The 19,226-nt window shown below is 54.5% G+C and overlaps 1 protein-coding gene across 2 annotated transcripts in view; it reads right to left on the reverse strand.

Annotated features, from left to right (window-relative positions):
* Positions 1 to 19,226, reverse strand: part of PEBP4 (phosphatidylethanolamine binding protein 4) — a 189,727-nt gene that overhangs the window by 3,330 nt on the left and 167,171 nt on the right. Inside the window, exons 5-6 of one of the 2 annotated variants that reach the window (XM_036311793.1) lie at positions 9,457 to 9,502; positions 6,945 to 7,058 (exon numbers count right to left, since the gene is read on the reverse strand). In XM_036311793.1, the coding sequence (XP_036167686.1) occupies positions 6,945 to 7,058; positions 9,457 to 9,502 (160 nt within the window). The remainder of the gene's footprint in view (positions 1 to 6,944; positions 7,059 to 9,456; positions 9,503 to 19,226) is intronic. The other variant, XM_036311794.1, reaches the window with a different exon arrangement.

Below are 19,226 nucleotides of genomic sequence, written 5' to 3' on the forward strand. Positions count from 1 at the left end.
TGATGCCTGTCTCCTGAGCCACCCAGGGACTGGGACACAGAGGTCTGGTCTCCTTAGGGTGGGGCTGCCACATATGATGAGCAGGTGGGTCCCTACATAACCTTAGGGAGCATCGTTTCCATCTTGCAAAATCAGACTCAAGCATCGTCTCACCTACTGGTTTTAGAGAGAGAGGAACATTTATCCAGGCCCATTCCGGCCCTTGTTGAGTTGCTAAGACAGTTAGCACTGGACTAATAAGCTACACCTTCAAAGGGTGGCCTCGGCCAGCAGTTCAAAGTGCCCCACCCCCCACCAATTCCAGCTGATGAGGTCCCATCCCTAGCAGCACCCCTAGAGTCTCTCCAGCAGGCCCACTCTTAAGACTTCCTAACAGCATAGGAAAAAGAGTTCCCTGCGTGTCCTTGCTCTAGCCAAGGGACATTCCCCACCTGAACTGTCATTTGGTCCTTAGTAGGCCATCAAGTGTCCCCCTCTCAGCCTGGGAAGTGGGAGTTGGGAAGCCCTCACTGGGAGGCAGGCCCCCATTCAGGCTGTAGAACAGGGGGCAGGGTACTGAGCCTTGGGGTCACCTCCTCTGAACCACCATGTGAGCTGCCTGAGCCTCTCTTGGGCCCTGGGGTGCCTGGCTCAGAGCCTCCCCGTCACCGCAGGTGGGTGAGCTGTGTCTGACCAAGGTGGCCACTCTCCTCCCTGGCCTGCCCGTATTCTCCCCCTGGGCAGGGGCACCACTGCTTCTTGTCAGGGGAAAACACAAAACTTGACCGCCAGCCTAGTCACCGCCACCCTGAGCGCAGATTCACCCGCAATTTGTCTGGCTCTCCGCGGGGCTGGCTGCGGTGATAGGAGCGCTGATCCTTTCTGCTGAGATTAATGATGTCCTGGCGGTGGTGGGCGGGAGGCCTGAGCCTTTTATTTTTGCGCCGTTAAATGACATCCAGAGACTTCCCCTCAGGAGCTGAAAAGCCCATGTTCCATCGCATCCAATTACTCCTGGGGAATATTTGCTGAGTGCTGATCCTGCGGGCTCGAGAGGCTCAGGGCAGGGGGGACCACTTTGACTTTGGCGGGAGTGAGAGGGTGGGGATGCCGGGGGAGTTCCTGAGTGGGGAGGAGTGACCCCGGCTCCTCTGGAGAACTGCAGTTCCTGATGACCAGTAGGTGGATCACCCTCCTCTCTGGTCCCTGTGGCTGGTGGCGGCGGGGCCGGGAGTGAGAGGAGTGGAGGCTTGCAGCTGTCAGCTTCGCTCCCAGTGATCAATTCCAGTATTTGGTGGTAGTGTTGGCCAGCTGGGATTTGGGGCAAAATGTGGTGATGCTCTGTGGTTTCCCTGTGGACGATGTGTTCAGTATTGCTTTGGACGGTTGATGTCTGGCTCGACTGCGGCCTGCATCTTGACGAGGGCTGCGTGGGCCCTGTGGAGCATGCAGGGTTCCCAGTCAGTGGGCCTGCCCGAGAGCTGCCCAGGATGGCTCCATCTGAGTTGCTGCCAGGTCCCCAGTCCTACCAGCTCTGCCAGGTGGGCGGGGCTCTTTGGAGCAGAAGAGGGCTGCCTGACACAAGCCCACACGGTGACTCAGGGGCTGGCCCTGGGGGGTTCTGGGGCCTGGCCAGGTGAACCACCATGGGAGGTCATGGCGGGGAGTGGGGGCTGTTTTGCAGTGGGCCGTGTGTTTGTGTCTGTCTGTGTGTGTGTTTGGGGCTGGTCTCCGGGCAGGCCCCCTTCCCTCCACCTTTGCCTGCACTGGCTGCTTTTCCCTCACTGTGCCGGCCTTTGTCCCTCTACACCAGGCCACCTCCTGTGAGCTGCTTGGAGCTCTGCTGCCTTTCATGCCCTTGGTCTGTGCTGTCAAACATTTCCACGTAGCATCCCTCGTCTGAATTGCCCACGGCGTCCCAGTGGCCTTTAGGTGCCACAAGCAAGGCTTAAACCCCGCTGAGAGGCAAGTCTCTGCTGCCCCTCCTCTTTGACCCTGTGGGTTGGGGGGCTCCCCTGAGCTGCTTATTTCAACCACCGGAGGTGCTGGAGAGCAGATTATGGCGGCCTAGTGCAGAACCCAGACCCCTTCTCTGCCCCTCGAGTCCCATTTTACAGGGAGCAGTCTCTCTGCAGGCCCCGAGGCTGCCCCTGGGAGGTGGGGACCGGAGCCTGGCATGGCCCCTTAGCTCCCCTGGTGCGGACACGCCGTCCTGGGCTCATGGCCTTGTAGAGGCTTCCAGAGTGAGCTGAGCACGTCATCTTGAGGGACAGAGAGGGGACTTCCCTGGCTCACTCGCCAGAGGAGCGTGAGGCTGGCTCGTGACACCTCTGGGTGAGGCGTGGCATGGCGCAGACCACAGCTCCTCACAGCGCTCAGCCACAGGAAAGGGGCGTGTGGACCCACTGCCTTGGGCGGCCGCTGCTGGCCAAGGATGCCGAGGGCAGGCAATTGGACTGGCTCCATGTCTGTCTCCACGTCAGAGCCCAGGAGTCTGGTGGTCCGGGTGGAAGGAGAGGGGATGTGGGTGTGCTGATGACAGGTACAGAGAGCTTTGCTCTAAAAGGCAGAGGAAAATTAATTTCCTGTAAACTGAGGACCCTTGATCAACCAAGCCACTCACTATTCTGGGCTTCAGTTTCCCGTGTTGGGACAGGGAGGATGTGGACACTGAAATTGTCCTTGGTGGGCCTGGTGCTCACAGAGGTGGCTGTCTTTCCAGGTGTTAAAGGAAGTTGACGGTGAGGTGCGCTGGGGAGCATGGGGGTGTGAGAATGGGCAGATCCGTGTGCTCCAGGCTTGTGAATGTGCTTACGTGGGTGTGTCCTACACACAAACACGCTCACTGACTGAAAGTCCACAGTGGGCTGAGCACAGGGACAGGTGGTAAAAGGGAAACATAGACAGGTGAGCTCTTCCCTCGAGGAATTTATAGTCTCGTGATGGAAGTGGGGCCCATACAAGTAAAAATGATTGAGCAACACCAGAGATAAAAACAGGTGACTAAGGAAGTGCAACAGAATGTTATGTGAGCGTCTCAGAGGAGTAAGAGCGGGCAGGGAGGGTCAGCTGAGAGGAGACAGGCCGAGATAATGCCAACTCCAAATTTGGGGAGGTGACCTGTGGCCTTTGGGCACATGTCAGTGAAACTGGACTGCTCTTGTCAGAGGCACCCATTCGGGCTCCATGAGCTTCAGCGCTCTCCTCTATTGGGAATGTGGTCGAGCCTGAGCTACGTGAATATCCCCTCCTCTCTCTGCGAGCTACCCTGGGTGACACACACATCCATGTGGCTCACTTCTGTGCCCACGGCCCCTACAATGGTGCCTCGAACATGCGGCTCCTAGCATTGTTGGGATGAATGTGGAGGCATTTTCGAATCAAGCAAAGCATGGTGGGGGAAACGGCGCGCACAGGAAGGAGCTGTGTACAGGCCGGAGGCGGGAGGCGGGAAGGTAGGGTGTCATAAACCAGAAGCAAGATCATTCCGAATCCCCTTCCAGGGCCCTTGCTGTTGTCCCGGCAGCCCAGTCTCTGATGGAAGGCCTCCTCTGAGCAGTGTGTGGGGTGGCTGGCTGAGTCAAGCCTGATCCCCGCTCCCTGCATCTGTCTAGCAGAACTTGGACAAGGGGAGAGTGTGGGAAGCTGGGAGCATATCTGCTCAGGGTCACTCAGTGGGGACCAACTAGTCCAACCCCTTATGCTGATGACGTAGAAATTGAGGCCCAGGTGGCTTGTTCAAGGTCACACGGGAGTGTGGGTGTCAACATCTCCCATTTACTGACCCCATGTATGTTGTCCTGGAGTCGCAGAACAAAGAGGAATCCTGGAGAGGGTTTCAGCCTCTGGATCTGAGCAATAACCCCCCCCCCCCCCGCCTCCCCGCCCCCAGCCATACAAGTTCAACTAGAGTAATCTCACACTCCCTTCTCTTCTAAACCTGCTATTCATACCTAAATCCCAGGGAGGGAGCGGCCCAACAGGAGACAAGTTATGGAAGACAAGTTACCTGGGTCCTGCAGACAGACCTTTCCCCTCCAATGTCTAGAAGCTGTTCCCGCCTGCTCCTCCAGGGGACACAGTGGCTGGTTATACCACTCATGCCCCAGGACACACGGCTCCTTCCACAGATACCTTCCCAGACCCAGGCGAGCCCCAGGGCCCATGCCCATTGGCAGAGCTTCATGTCCTGGCCTCTCAGGGGCTGGTCCAGCCTGTGCAGGTACTTCAGAGAGCGCCAGGCCTGTGGGGTCCCCACGTCATGCAAGGGCTGCTCCTGCTTTTGCAGTCACCTCTGGTCCCTCCATGCCAGACATCTGCATGCCCGGGAGCCTCCTGTTCTCTTCCTCTGGCCAGCTGTGCCCACCAGTCCAGCGTAGTCAGCTCTGGGGAGTGCTTTTGTGTGTTTCTTCTCCCATGGGCATTATCTCGTGCTCTCCACGGTACCCATCCAAGTCACACCCCTGCCTAGCTTTTGAGAACCTCCACAACCTTCCTCCATTTTCTCCTTTCATCACCACCCTGGCCCCTCGCAAAGGGTTCTTCTTATCACTTTTTTATTTTTATTTTCACATCTTTGCAGCTGCAGGGTTCCCAGCCCAGAACTCCCTCCCCTCTCTCCCTCACTCAGGGATTCAAATCTTCTTCTTTTCCAGTGCCCAGCTCAGGCCCCATCTGATCCTCAGAGCCTCAAGGCCACACAGATTTGTAGATCACCTAGATCCGACCCCTCATTTTCTAGATGAGGAAACTGAGGCTCAGAGAGGTTAGTTGACTTGCTCAAAAGTCAAATCACTAGCTAGAGACTGGAATCCAGATTTCCTCCCCCGGGGTGAGATACTTCTGCACCCTTCCTGGCTGAAGAGGGCATGTGTCCTGGAGAAAAGGGATCCTAGGAAGGGACAGGCCAATGCCTAAGTCGACACCAACCGCCACACACACACAATTAACTGCTTAATTGTAGGCTGCTCTACATTGTTATGTGTTTCCAAAGTTGATTGTCAGCCCCTTGAAGTCAGGGAATGCTCGCAGTGCCATCTTGTCCTCTCCAGGCCTCTGGCACAGCGCTGGACCGTGGAAGGCATCACACGGTGGGGCTTTATTTGGGAGGATAATCTTCCCGCCTCCATATCTGGCAGCAAACGAAACAGCAGGGAAGCCAAAGGTACGCTGCCCTGATGCAAGTCCAGTTCTAAGTGCTCATGTAGATGAAAGGTGGGTGGCGGCAAGGTGCACAAGAAACCCTGGTTTTGGCAAAGATCCAAAAGGACTAATCATGGGTTTCAGGCCTGATAGGTTCCCGGCATCCTTGCCTGCTTCCTTTCAGAGGAAGGGCACACGGGCTGCTGTGCATTCTGGAGGGTGGGCTGGGATCAAGCCTCAGGACCCAGCCACGGCAGGGGTGGGAGAGTGTTTGGCACACACCCTTCCTCCTCTGCCCTCTTCACTGCTCCTCCTGGCATTGCCTAATGCTCTCTCCTGCCCCCTCTGTCCTGCCTGCAGAAAGCACTTGATCCAAGGGAGGCTCCTTCAGGGGACTGTCTGAGCCTCATCCGGCCCAGGGCACCACACTGGGACCCTGAGCGCTAACGTAGGACTCATAGGCACTGCCTTCCTTCATGAGACTCCCTTGTGTGGGGGAACAAAGTGAGCTCAGGTGCTAATTCCCAGCCCCAGGAATCAGGTGGAAGGGACTTCATGGCGTCATAGGTGAGACAGGGGTCCAGGAACATGGAGAAATTGAGCTTGGCCTGAGAAAGATGCGTTTCTTTCTTTGTATCCAAACTTCAAAGCGTGTCTTTGGGAAAGCTCTTGAAACAGATCTACAGATCGGCGAGGTGCTGAGGGCACCTGAGGAGGGTTCACCAGTGGAAAGGTTGCACCGGCTCGGCTTCCAGGGTGGCTGGAGCCTTCTGGGATTGGTGGCCTCCGCTTAGCACATCTCAGCGAAGGGCTCCATCGCTCAATCAGGGCCTTTCTGGGCTGTCTCCTCTCCTCTGGGGCCTCGGGCAGCAGGTTTGTAACAATGTCATGCTGGCTTCCCAGTGGGTGGAGGTTGCTCAGGGTCACTGGGTGAGAGGAAATGGCTGACGACGCCCACTCACCCTCCTGCCAGCCTGGGGGATGTGCTCTTTGTACTCTCAACTTGGCATTTGTGTGTTCCACATTATCTGCCCTTCCCTAAAATGAGGGCGGTGGTAGATGAACAGGAATTGTTTTATTTCCCATTCTCCTGAAGAGAAATGTAAGGCCCGGAGAGGGGCTGTGGCTCACACAGGGTCCGGGGAGTCACCTGTGGCCCTGTAGTGGCCAGGTGGCCATGGCTCTTCCTATCCTCTGCTCTGGAGGAGGGGGGGGGGGGGGCTGGGCAGGCTGGGTTAGCCATTAGGAAGCTACGGGGTGTGTGTGGGGGGTTCCCTTCAGAATGCCAGGAGGGCTGCTCAGGAAGCTGGTGGAGGGGGCCATCTTTGCCCCACCACTGAGATGGCACCAGGCAGACAGAGCAATTAAAGGCCAATGAAGACAGACCGGCAGGGTGGCATTCCAGGGCCCTCTTGCCCAGATCAGACTCAATTATAAGGTACAATTACCTTCGAAGTGTTGTGGGGTAGCTGCCTGCACATGCCATTCAAGGCTGCGGGGGAGATGCTTCTCTCCTGGGCTCCAGTTACTCCCCTTGGGACCCTACCTAATAGACTCCCCTTACCCCCTCCCTCCCCTCACCCCCCGCTGCCATCAGCTAAAGCCACCATCTTGGTCTATGGGACTTATTTCTGTGGAGAGACTATGTCTGACACCAGTATTTCCTTTAGGACACTTATTCCAGTTCACTCCCAAGAAACACCACCCTTTGACCTTAGCCCTCAAGGTTCATGGGTAGAGGTCAAGGTCCCGACTTCCCCATTAATGGAGTATCTGATCTATCCCAGAATTCACTCTGACCTTGAAGGATGGGGAGGCCTTACCTAGGCCTGCGCTTTCTTCTGGAAGCAGAGAGATGGCCTTTCCGTTCTGGAGATAGACGGAGAACTGGTAGCGATGGAAGCCACTTTGGGGTGGTGGGGTAGGAGGCTGGTAGGCTATGGGCAGAGAAGGGAGAGAGGGTGGGTCCACATGCCACAGGACCCAGGAGCTCCTAGATGCTCTGGGCACGAGGAAAAGAGGATCATTTGTGCCTTTCCTTGTCCCAGCCGACCCTCCTGGGGTCCCAGATGGGGGCTTACCCATTGCGCGCCATTAGATTTGTCTTTGTCAGGATCTCCTCCTCAGAAGCTTCATTTAGGAAGCACATTTTTGGGGATGTGGGCGGGGGAGGAAGAGGTGTGGTCTGTTTGAAGATTTCGGGTGCTGGTGGGCACCTGGGCCTTTCTGGGCCAGTGGGTATTGTCTTTCTTTTCTTTTCTTTTCTTTTCTTTTTCTTTCTTTCTCTTTTTTTTTTTTGCTTTAGTCTACCCTGATAGATTTCCTGCCTCAAGAGAAACCCATCTTCCTCTGAGTATATTTGGCAGTGGATTTTTATTTACTTTTTCAGCATTTCCTTATGAACTCAATCCCCAAAGAAGTCAATTTCTTGGCTGGATCCGGAGGATCTGGAAGTGGTTATGGGGGTGGGTGGGACTCGGTTCAAAGGTTTGATCATGGAAGCTGTGGGACCTGGGTGCTTGGGGCAATGGGAACCAACTCAGGCTCTTCCGGGGGAGAAGGCCATCTCCCTCCCTTTCGCCCCCTGCGCAGGAGGCAGATCTTTTCTGGGAGAAAAGCAGAGGGAGGGGACATCTTTCATCCTTCCCCCAAGACTATTCAGGCTGGACTGGGCTGCTCCAGCAGGGCCTCCTTCCAAGCATGCTGCGCCTCTTCCTCCTCCCCTCACTCCCTTCATCTCCCTCTCCTAGGAGCAGAGAATTTTCCTAGGGGTGGGTGGGGAGGGGGTGTTAGCAATGAAGATGCTGGTGGGAGGGAGTATTGGTACTTTGTGGCCACCTCCCTCTCCTGATCTAATGATCAGGAGCCACTTGCTGCTTGGAGCTGTCGGGGTGTTCCTCATGGTGCACTTCCGGCCATGGGCCTTCAGCTTGTGCACAGCCAGGGGATTTCCTGACTATTCATCTCTCCCTGAGTTTTTGGATTGCATCAGATGTGTGTGTGTGTGTGTGTGTGTGTGTGTGTGTGTGTGTGTTCAGGGTGAGAACAGCACAGGGTGTCCCAGAAGCCACGAGGGTTTGTATATGTGGGGTCTACACTGGGGCAGGGGCAGGTGTTGGAGGAGCCAGGGTGCAAGTGTGCTGAGGCTGTTTTGGAGGGTGTCTGCCGGTGTGCGCAAATGTGAGCAAGTCAGTTTTTCCCCCACAAACATGGCCAGTGCTGAGGGACTTCTGAGCATAGGTGAGGGCCGCAATGCCTTTTTGCGTGCGTGGTGTGTGGAGGCCAGAGGTGGCTGGGCCAGCTTTTGGCAAGGAAGGTGGGTGTGAGGGTGGCCGAGTGAACTTGAGGGTGGGTATATCCCATGCTGCCAGAGACTGGTGGCCATGATTCCCTGTGGGTAAGGCTGGAGCTGTAACTCGCAGATTCTATTTAGCTGGGAATTAGCCTCAGGGGAGATGGATACGGAATCCCTTCACTAGGGAGCTTTCCTGAAGAACTCCCTCCGAAAGGAGAGGTGAAAGCAGAGATGAGACCCGCGAGAAGGAAGGGAGGGCACACAGGTTCGGCCACTTCTCGGGAGCAGGCCCTGGCCAAGTGCCTCCCCTGTGACATCTCTTTAATCCTCCCAACAACTTGAAAGGGTGGGTGTTTTTGCCACTTTCTGGGTGAGGTAACTGAGGCTGTGAGCAGTGAAGCCAGGCCGACAGTAAGTGGTGGAGCTGGGGTTTGAATCTAGGCCTTCCTCGTGCCTGAGCTGAGTTGGTTTCCAAAACTATGCAGCTCCTCTGGTCGTTTTGCTCAGCCCTTTGCCAGAGGCCAGCTTACCCCCTGGGCATTCCCTGTAAGTCAGTGGAGGGCCTGCTCTTGCAGCCAGGATCTGAGAGGGAGGGGAGCTGGTGGTGAGGATGGGGTGAGAAGAGGAGAGCATCAGAGAAGAGGGAAGTCCATGCAGCCACGTGCAGCCACGTGCAACCACGTGGTGGGACTGGGAGCAGGAAAGAAGAGAGATGGGTGGAAGGAAGAGAATGCCCCACCCGCCCCTCCCCAGGAGAGACGTCTGGGTGCTCTCCTGCAGACCCCAGGCTGGCTCCTCACACCAGCTGTGGGACACAGGGCAGGTGGGTCTGTGCCTCAGTGTCATTCTCTTTAAAATGGAGATATTGATGGCAGCGACTTGAAAAGGAAATTGTGAAGATTAAATCAGAGCATACACACAGACTCTTGGATCAGTGCTTTCTTTGTACTCTGTGAAGCATCAACATGAAGTTGTATTGTTATCTGGCCATCATCATCGTTGCCCTGGCTGGGGGAGGGGCGTTGTAGGGTCTTACTCACGTGATAACTCCTGGCCCTTTATCTCCCCTTTCTTCATGTCAGCGCCCTGAAACAAGAGACAGGCATGGGCATGGGTTACTCCTGGGGCAGCAGAAGGCCTTGCCACCCCCCTCAGTCCAAGTGGGCTCTGCTGAGCTCTTTCTCTCGGGGAGTGGGATGGAGGAGGATGAAGATCCATGGCTGTTTCTGGGAGACGTTGCCAGAATGAGCCGTGGGATTTAGAATGGTGCCTCTGGGGAACTGGGAAGAGGGGGCAGACAGACATACTGAGGATGGCCTGGTTGTGAGGGGTGGACCCCTGATTTCTGGACAGACCCCTGATCTCTGGAGAGACTTTCTGATGGGCTGCCCCACTCTTGCCGTCTGCGCCCCCAGACTAGACACAGGACACACTCTCAGCTTGTGCGGTCTGGCCAGATCTGAGGCGGGGGCTGACAGTCCTTAGAGGCTTGCTAAGCCAGGCCATCCTTCGGGCTGGCTTTGGGCCTCAGAACATGAGGCCAGTGACTGCTTGAACAACCAGGAAGGGGAGGAGGCCTGACTCCGGGGCAGCCTCTTCCCTAGCCTCTGCCGAACTCAGCCCGCACTCTCCGGGAAGAGTCTTTGGCTGCTGGGACAGCCTCAGTTTCCCTCCTTTCTTTCCTTTCCCTCCCTTCTCCCCTCCTCTCAAGGTCTGTGGGATAATGAGGTGATCCCGGGGGCGGGTGCTAATTAATGTTTGTGCAGGACTGGGAGATGCTCAGATGAAAGGGACTGGAGCCGGGCTCCTGGGTCCGTGCCACAGCTCGGGGCCCGGGGCCATGCCAGGGAGCCCTGCGGCCCCGAGGTGTGGGGTTTTATAGCCTTAATGATGGTGATTAGCGAGGCTCTTCATGGATTCTGCCAACACCTAACTGTGCCCTGGACACCTTTCCACCAGGCCCTTCCTGGTACAGCCCCTGTTCCTCCCCGGGTGGTGGTAGGAGTTGGGGAAGGGGGTGCTCAGGGTGGTGGTGGTGGGGATGGGGAAGAGCAGTAGAGGGTGCCGAGGGGGAGTGTGAGATTTCCCCTCAGTTCTCTGTGGAAAACCTCAGGGTCAGCTCAGTGACCCAACCCCTAGTGCGGTTTACTTTCTACAAAATTGAGGCCCCACCCCCTATTCTAGAGACCCCCATCTCCTCTCCTTTAGGCTGCAGCTTGCCCACCAACTGTTCTCACTTTGGACCTCCTTTGGGCTGGGTTTCCTTTGGCTGGGGAAAGGGCAGGAGACCATAGCCGGATGGACCCCTCCACCTGTGGCCCTTTCCCACTTTGCTATCGTCACCCCATGCAGGTGAGATCTCTTTCCTTAGGCATCCTTCCACCTCCCTCACCCAAGTCCTGTCTGCCAGGTGCATCCAGGCAGCCTTCACATTCCGTCCCTCAGCACAGCTCAGCATGCTCTGCCCCTGCCTTGGCCCTCTCAGCTCAGCTCCCCAACTCCCCCAATATTGGGTCTTGCTTTATCCATGAGGCCCAGGTGTGGCCAGGGCACTGGGATGGAGGGATAGGGTTGGGGAATGGAGGCTCCTCGATACCCATCTCTCCTAGGAAAGCAGCTCAGGCCCAAGGCCTAGCGGCCACTCTCCCAAAATAGCTCTCTGGCCGGCCTAGCAAGATCGAGAGAAAGGGGCTGAGCCCAGGGAAGCCCGGCTGGCCAGCCCCAGCCCAGCTCTGAGCTCCCAGCCTCCCCCTCATTCCTTTCCAAGTCAGTCCAGCCAGCAGTTTGTTTAAATAAAACAATAGCAACCCAAGCTGGCTGTTTCTCTTCAATTCCCCACAGGCCTGGGTCCCACCCAGAGTAATAAACAGGCCCCTCTCCTCTGTGTGGTGCGGAGGGCGGGGGTGGGGGCTGGGTCGTAAGGGCAGGGAGTTAGTGTGCAGAGCAGTGTGGAAAGTCTGATCTGCAGCCGTGGTCAGGGTGGGAAGGCTCTCCTCCCCTCCCTTTCCCTCTGGGGAGTCTTTTCTCATCAGCTGAGGCCAGCTCGTCAGACACACACAAACCCTGGGACTTGCTGTGTAAAGCCAGCGGCCCTTCCTGCCGCCTTCACTGGGCCTGCTGACCTAAGCTCAGCCCAGGCAGCTGCAGGGGGTGGGGGTGGCGGAGGGGGGCTGAGCAGAGCGTGTCAATGGCCTTCAGAGGCTTTTCTGGTCTCTCTGGAGCTTGTCATATGGAAGGGGGAGCGGGGAAGGAAGGCTCTGAGGAAGGACGGAGTGTGTGGTCAGTGAGGCTGGTATTTGCTCTAGTTGGTTTGAGCATCAGCTAAGCTTCCTTCCCTCATTGGTCTGTTCTGGGGCCTAAAATATCTACCATAGAATCAACACTTGGGAGGAGCCTGAGGAAATCAAATTCAAAGGGTGAGAAAGTTGAGCCCCAAAGAGGTCCAACGACTCATCCAAAGCTGCAGGGGCAAATGGGAGAATCCCAGAATGTTCTAGGAAGAAGGAGCCTTCGACCCTCTGACCTTTGAGACCCACTGGCTCAGGGTCTCATGCCTTTTGACCTGCAGCTCTGGCTTGTGCTTTTGTGGTTGCTGTTTTTTAGTTTGCATCCTTTTGTGTGCGTGCGTGCGTGCGTGCATGCGTGTATGCTTTCTCTATGCCATCATGACAATCCCATCACTTCCCTAGGAGGCTTTAAAAAACCCCATCATTAAAATACACAGATATCACCAGGAAGGCTGGGGCTATGGTGGAAATGGTTGCCCCTGTGCCTCTATGAAACATGAGCTCTCTTCAAGCATCTTCGTGGATGGCAAGATCACTTTAGCCTGAGATCACCTCTGAAAGCTGGACATCTCCGGGGATGGAAGGAATGCAGGGGTGTTTCCAGAGGGCAGAGGGAGAAACCCATTCTTCTGAGTACTTCTCAAGGAGGCTGGACTGAGGGAAGAGCCCTGAGAGCTGAAGATGGGCCCAGCATTTGAGGGACAGACCCCAAACCTGTTAAGTCTGAGCAGAGAGGAGCTTTGGAATGAGAGTCTGCAGGATGGGAGGGGCTGCTGAGAGCTCATCCTGCTGCCTGACCTGCATCCCCACCCCCAGGTATGCTGCTGCTCTGTAAGGTGGGCCCGGGGCAGACAAATCCACCTACAACAGGTGGACATTTTCAAAAGCAACTTGTCTAAATGGTAAGGTTTAAAAAAGGAAGTGATTACAGAAATTGTAGAAATAGCTTTCTTTAAAAAATATTTCTATTTATTTCAGAGAGGAAGGGAGAAGGAGAGGGAGAGGGAAACATCAATGATGAGAGAGAGTCATTGATCGGCTGCCTCCCTGCATACCCCCTACTGGGGATCGAACCCACAACCAGGGAATCAGACTCGAACAGTAACCTCTCGGTTCATAGGTTGACACTCAACCACTGAGCCACACTGGCCTGGGGAAATAGTCAGCTCTCTGGTCCTCAAGAGCACTGAGATGCCCAGGATGGTTTTGCAGGCTATCAGGACAGGTGCACTTCAGGTGTTTGGGCTCGGGAGTTGTCCTGGGCCCTCCTAAGTGTCAGGGATGGAGGAGCTGGAGAAGGCAACTTCTTTCCTTATCATGAGATTTCCTCTCCAGCTCTCTGAGGCCTCAGAACCCATGGCTTCTCTGTCAAGATGGTTGGGAACTGGCATGTGAGATGCTTAAGAAAAGTTGGGGATCAACCGGTAGTCATAGCAACTCCATTCTTGGACCAAGGTGACACAGGTGGTCTTGTCTTGACTGACTTGTCTCAGGCCAAGTACAGAGCACAGGGCTGGAAGCTGGGCACCTGCCCCATCACTATTACCTTACATTGGTAATGAGCTTATAGTGTCTATCCCGCAGGGTACTGGCAAACCGCTGGCTCTCACAGCCGTCCTTGCATGGGAAGGGCAGAGATCGGTCTCCCCATTTGACTGAAAGAACCAGAGAAGCTTCTCAAGGGCAGGGGCTGCATCCTGCCCATCTTTGTAGCCTGTAGGATGCTGTGCACGTAGTTGGGTAGTAGGCAATTATTGATGCCCTGGCCCGTCCCCTGACCCTTGCCCTGGCAGTGCTTACCAGCTCCACTTGCAACCTGCTTATCCTGGCCGCCAGAGCCCTCTCCACCGCCTGTGCAATGGGGCAGCCTGCTGTGGTCTTAACAGCCCCTGGCAACAACCAATGGTTGGTGGGAAAGGCAGGAGGGAGGGGCTTCTAAGAATAAATACTTCAGCCCCTTGCCGTTGGTGGGGAATGACAGAGCAGTGTATTTCGCATTGGCTCCAGGTACCCACCGTGGAACTTGTTTGCTCATGAACCTTGACTGGGTGCCTTCCTTTTCCTGTCTTACCCTGTTACTGCTCTTCCCTTGTGTCCCCTTGAAAATAAACTACTTGCACTAGAATCCTGGTGTCAGGATCTGCTTCTGGGGGAGCCCAAGGTAAGACAGAAAGGGTCCCCATAGACAGTTAGGGGGTGAATAGAGTGAAGCCTTTGTCCAAGGTGCCATGGGTAGCTAGCTTCAATGCCAGGATGAGAAGTCTGAACTCCTGACCCTCTGCCCCAGTCTCTTTAGCAAGACCCAACTGCTGCCGCCCACACCTGGATCCTTCTGTCCTCCAGGCCCAGGCCCCAGAGCTCCCTGAGAGGATTGGTCCCTGATATATTAAGCCCTTGGAGAATTACAAACAGATAAGCCAACTAGATAGAAGTCACTTCTATTTCTTGTTTCTTGTCCCTATGGGGCTAGCCAGACAGCTACATTTTCTGAGAATTGAGTGTCCAGAGATACCCCCCACTCTCCAGGCCTGGGGCTGCTTTAGGTAAGGGCTCTTTGAGACATGGTGGCCGGATTTGTGAGGTCTGGTGGATGGGGAAGGGGCCTGGCTCAGCGCAGGGCCCAGCAGGAAGGTCGGCCCAGTTTCCTCATTTCACTTCAATTACCTACAGGCAGCTGGCCGCCCACCTGGGTGCTGGCGAAGGCCCCAGGTACTTGGGCTTGCTGACCCCCGAAGCGGAGGGTCAGCTGCCCATTTCCTTGAGTTTGAGGGAGATGATTTAATCTCTTTACCCACCTCTTCTTCCCATCTGGACAGGAGGATTCAATCACTTCGGCCTGGCCACAAACCCATCAGAGTGGGCAGTTCCACTTTTTGATCTCTGGGTGGGGGGGCCATCAGGAGAATCCTGAACTTGAAAGGTGAGGTACGGGAAGATGTCATGGAGATAAGGGAGAGTGGAGGGAGAAATGAGCAAAACAGAGCACTTGGCGGTGGGGGAGGGGGGATGAAAAAACAGGGAAAAATAGAAACAGAGTTCCAGGCTCTGTGACACTGGCACCGAATGAGAAAGCTCCTTGCTGTTTTGCACAGCTGCCTGCAAGCTGCCAAGTGGCAAAGGAGCCAGCAAAAGGCACAGGAATGGAAAGTGCTACCCAGCAGTCTGTGTGTTCTGCAATTAACAAGGGCTAAGTGAGTGGAAGGCACTGACAGCTCCCGGGCTCAGAGAGCCCCAGGGGGCTAGCACCAGCCTGGAGAGGACCCAGCCTCAGAGACTAGTGCCTGCTCCAAGGGAAAGGCTGTGATCAATTAATCGTAAGGCCTGCTTTTTTTTTTTCTTTTGGCCCCAGGGCCAGGAAAAGGAGGGCCAGCCACTGCAGTGGGTGGAATGGAGTCCGGGGGAAGTGGTGAGAAGAAGGCACAGACCTGAGCCCTCCTGGGAGCTTCTAGACGCCAGGATGTAGGATGGCCAATTTGTGCACCAGTTTCCCTCAAGAAGTGTTAGCATCAAAGACCGGATAGGCCTCTTCCTGGCACCGTCATAGGCAGTGGGGGCTGCACGTGAATATTGATTTTAGACTACACCAACAATGGCCAGGAGATTCTGGTATCTCGGCACCAATTGGCAATAGGACTTGTGCATTTTGATTCCTAGTTTGGCGTCTGATCTGGAGTCAGTTACTTCCCTAGATCTCCAGATGCCAACATACGGTGGGGTGTGCTGTGGCTGAGGGGGGATGATCTGTTTCCTGAAGTACATGGCTACCCACGGGAGGGGCTTCCCCACACTCCATGACTCTGGGTTAAGAGGCATAATTTCCCAAGGCCCTTTGTTCCAGGCCATGTGGAAGTGCATGTGTTCCCAAGTAAGTCATGCTGTCCTGCACCTGTGTGTATGTGATAGCATCTAGCAGAGGCTTGGCCCCAAGGAATCATGGCTGGGGAGATGGGTCGATAAATGAATAAATGAATGAGAAGTCCTGTTTTGGAGAGAGAAATATGAATGAGACACGTTTTATGGTATTGAGGATCTCGGGGTCTAGTAGGACAGATAAATCAACAAAGAAATAACTGTCATAGGCTTCAATAATTGAAGTCAATAGAAAATGCAGGAGGAGTGTAGAGGAAGGAAGTTGTAGCTGCGTGGGGGTAGTAACCAGGGAAAGCTGTTGAAAGGAGGCTATACCCTCTATCTGGGCCTTGAGGGATGCGCAGGACTTTTTCAGTTTTCCGGTGGACAAGATACGGGAGGGGAAGGGCAGTTTAAGTTGACACCGCATAAGCAATATGTAAATATGTGAACAAGCCGTGAAAAAACAGTTGGGTCTGGAAGAAGTGCAAGATAAGGTTGGAAATGTGGGCTGGGGTTGGGCTTGAATGGCAGGCAGTGCTTCTGACTTCTGAGAATCAAAGCTATCAGCCACCTAAACTTTGGGTCTATAGACCCTAGGCAAAACTGTTTTGTTTTCCAAATGCTCACCAACCATGTCCCAGGAGGGTCATCAGAAGGGGATGGCGGAGCTGCCTCTCTGGTCAAGAAAGGATCTGGGGGCGGGTGGGCAGGTTTTGGGACACGGCCTGTGTGGCAGGTCAGAGCTGGGCGGAGCTGAACCCCAGCACCATAGCCTCTCTCAGAGCAGGTGAGTCTGTGATCCCCCAAACCCCAAACTTCCCTCTTACAAACTGTAACTTTTTCCCCAGGTCATTGTAAAAACGATGTGTTCATTATAAAAACATAGTTAAAAAAATGGAAAAATAAAATTAGTAGGAAAAAGACTCCCCTGGACCATCCACATAGAGATGACTGCCTTGAGGACACACAACTCTCTTCTTTTGCATTTGGGTCCCCGAGGTTCTGGTCACATAGGTGCCAGCTTCGAGCCCCAGCTCCCCTTCGAGCCTTCATTGGTTAGACTCCCATCCCACCTCCTGTTTTGGGAAACTTGCCCGAGTTACTTTCACTGTCTGAAGCTCAGAGACGGGTTTGGACCTCAGGAGATAGTGGGCCCACGCCTCTTTGACCCTTGCCTGTCGCAGGTCACCCATTCCCTGACTGTGGCTCTCAGGTTGAGTTAGGAGGAAGGTGGGAAGAAGAAAAGGAATAAAGAACACAATGCATGGTCTTATTAAGCCTGTTCCATTTAGTAATAGACAAGAAATATTAAGATAGGTTGAGAGCAAGTATCATGAGTTGATAGCTAAGTATAATTATTATGCATCAATGTCAGTTTAGACTAAAGACTGCCATTTCTAGGTACAAGGAACAAAAGCTGAAGCTTGTAGTATCAACAGCAGTTTGCTGGGATGCCTCATTTACCTGGAATTCTGTAGGGAATTGGGTATTCTTCGTAAGCACACTTCCCTGATCTCTTGACTCTTATATTTTTAGTTCCCCAACTCCTTTTATCTGAACTATTTTGGATAATGATTTTATGAAAACACTAGTCCTTGTCTTCTTAAACACACATGGAGAAAACCTTGTGTCCTTTAAACACCACTGTGGTTGTCACAGTGAATAACCGATTTTGCACCCTGCTAAGCACCGGGCTGCAATGCTGAAAAACAGATAAAAAGAACGGCCATCAGGCTTCCACCGCTCAAACCTCCTTAGGAGCCAGTAGTTTAATATTTCTGTGCTAGAGGCCCCATGCACGAAATCGGTGCAAGGGGGCTTGGCCCGCGGCAGCCGCCTCTGTTTCGGCCCCCTGCCGCCTTGGCTTCATCTGGAAGGTCATCCAGAAGGACGTCCAGTCTAATGAGCATATTGCACTTTTATTATTATAGATTAGTGGCCAGTACACAAAGAAAGGAGAATCACTTCTGCGGCAGGCATTCCCCACTCAGCCTCTTTACACAAGTGAGCTCACGCTGGCCCCCCTTTCAGGACACTTTCCGCTAAGCTAAGGGACCCACAGGAGCCCCCACACTGGGAGGGCAGAGGCCCGCTGCCCCCTGAAAGACGCTGTGCTTCGCGGTCTGATTTCTGGCAGCTGCAAGAACTAGGGAAATCCGGTTGCAGCAGCCCCACGCCATTAGGGACTGAGCTGCTAACACAGCGGTTCCAGAGGGCAGCCTGGGCTCGGGTCCAGTGTCATTACCAATTAGCTACATGACTTTGAGCAAGACACTTAATTTCTCAGCACCTCAGTTTCTGTTCCAATAAAGTGGCAATGATGATGATACCTGCCCTGGTTTCCTCATTGTTGCTGCGAAGATGAAATTAGGGAATGAAATATTCTAAAGTCCCGCAGTGCCGTCCAAGTGCACGGGTCATTATGGCTCCCCTTCCCCGCGCTCAGCGGAGGAAGAAGGGAGCATGGTAGCCAGAACTCATCCTGCGAGCTTTCCTTTGCCATGATGGGCCTAAGGAGTCTCCTGACAGGGTCAGCCTCATGAGGCTAATGGCTGTGCCGTGGGCTCCGTGGGCTGGGAGGTTACTCAGCTGTGAATGTGGGGCCCGTCCTGCTGGGTCTGCACTCACCCGGCGCGTGGAGTGCATGGCACATAATGTTTATTAATATGCCTTGATGAAGGGCATTAATATCTCCTAATGATACCATCTGAGCCCGGCCTCCTTCCTTCTCTTGCTCCTTCTCTCCCCGCTACCCCATGGAGACACACACATTCACAGACAAGAGTGTGAGGGACACAGGCGGCCTAGAGGAGGGTCGGGGAGAGAGCCTTGGGAAGAGAGGGCGGGCTCGGGTGGGGCCAGCCACAGGGGTCAGACACAGGGTCCTGGGTGAGGGAGGAAGAAGCTGCCTGCTCTGCTGTCAGGTGGAAACTTGGCCAGAAACTGCTTGGTGGTGGAAGCAAGGAAGGAAAACAGTGGCAAGACTTTTCCAAAGCTGGGGGGAAGGGTGGGGAGTGGCAGGGGTGAGAGAGGAGCAGCTGGAGCTGGAAGCCTGGGCTCCTGAAAGGAGAGGAAGGGAAGGAGACCAAGGCTGCAGCTCACTGGGTCTGAGATGTGGGGGACAGGGGTGTGAGCCAGAGAAGGGGAGAGTGGTGAATCACACTCACTACTCCTCACACATTTACACTCACATAGATACACGCTCACACTCACACAACACTGGAGAGGTCAAACTCATGCTCACATATACACACACGCATAACACACTTACATGCACATGCACACATGTTCACAGACACCCATGCTCTCATAATGAGTGCTCTCAAATATGCACTCATAATGCTCATACACACTCACACATACATTCACACACACATCCTTATACACATGTATACATTTACACACATTTGTGCACTCTTACACACACTCACATATACACCTGCACTCATACGCATATACACAGTCACATACACAAGACACAGACATGATTACACACACACGCACACACACACTTCCCCCAGGCAGCCTTTCACCGGTGGGCATGTCAGGGCTGAACGTGAGGCGGGGAGGGGGCACTTGGGAAAGGGCCAGTGGTGAGGCTTAAGATTGGACCGTGGGATTGGGAAGGGCGGGTGTGGGAAGGAATCGCCAGGCCCCTGGCAGGAGACCAG

The sequence above is a fragment of the Myotis myotis genome, unplaced genomic scaffold (assembly GCF_014108235.1).
Source record: "Myotis myotis isolate mMyoMyo1 unplaced genomic scaffold, mMyoMyo1.p scaffold_m19_p_6, whole genome shotgun sequence".
Taxonomy (NCBI): Eukaryota; Metazoa; Chordata; class Mammalia; order Chiroptera; family Vespertilionidae; genus Myotis; species Myotis myotis.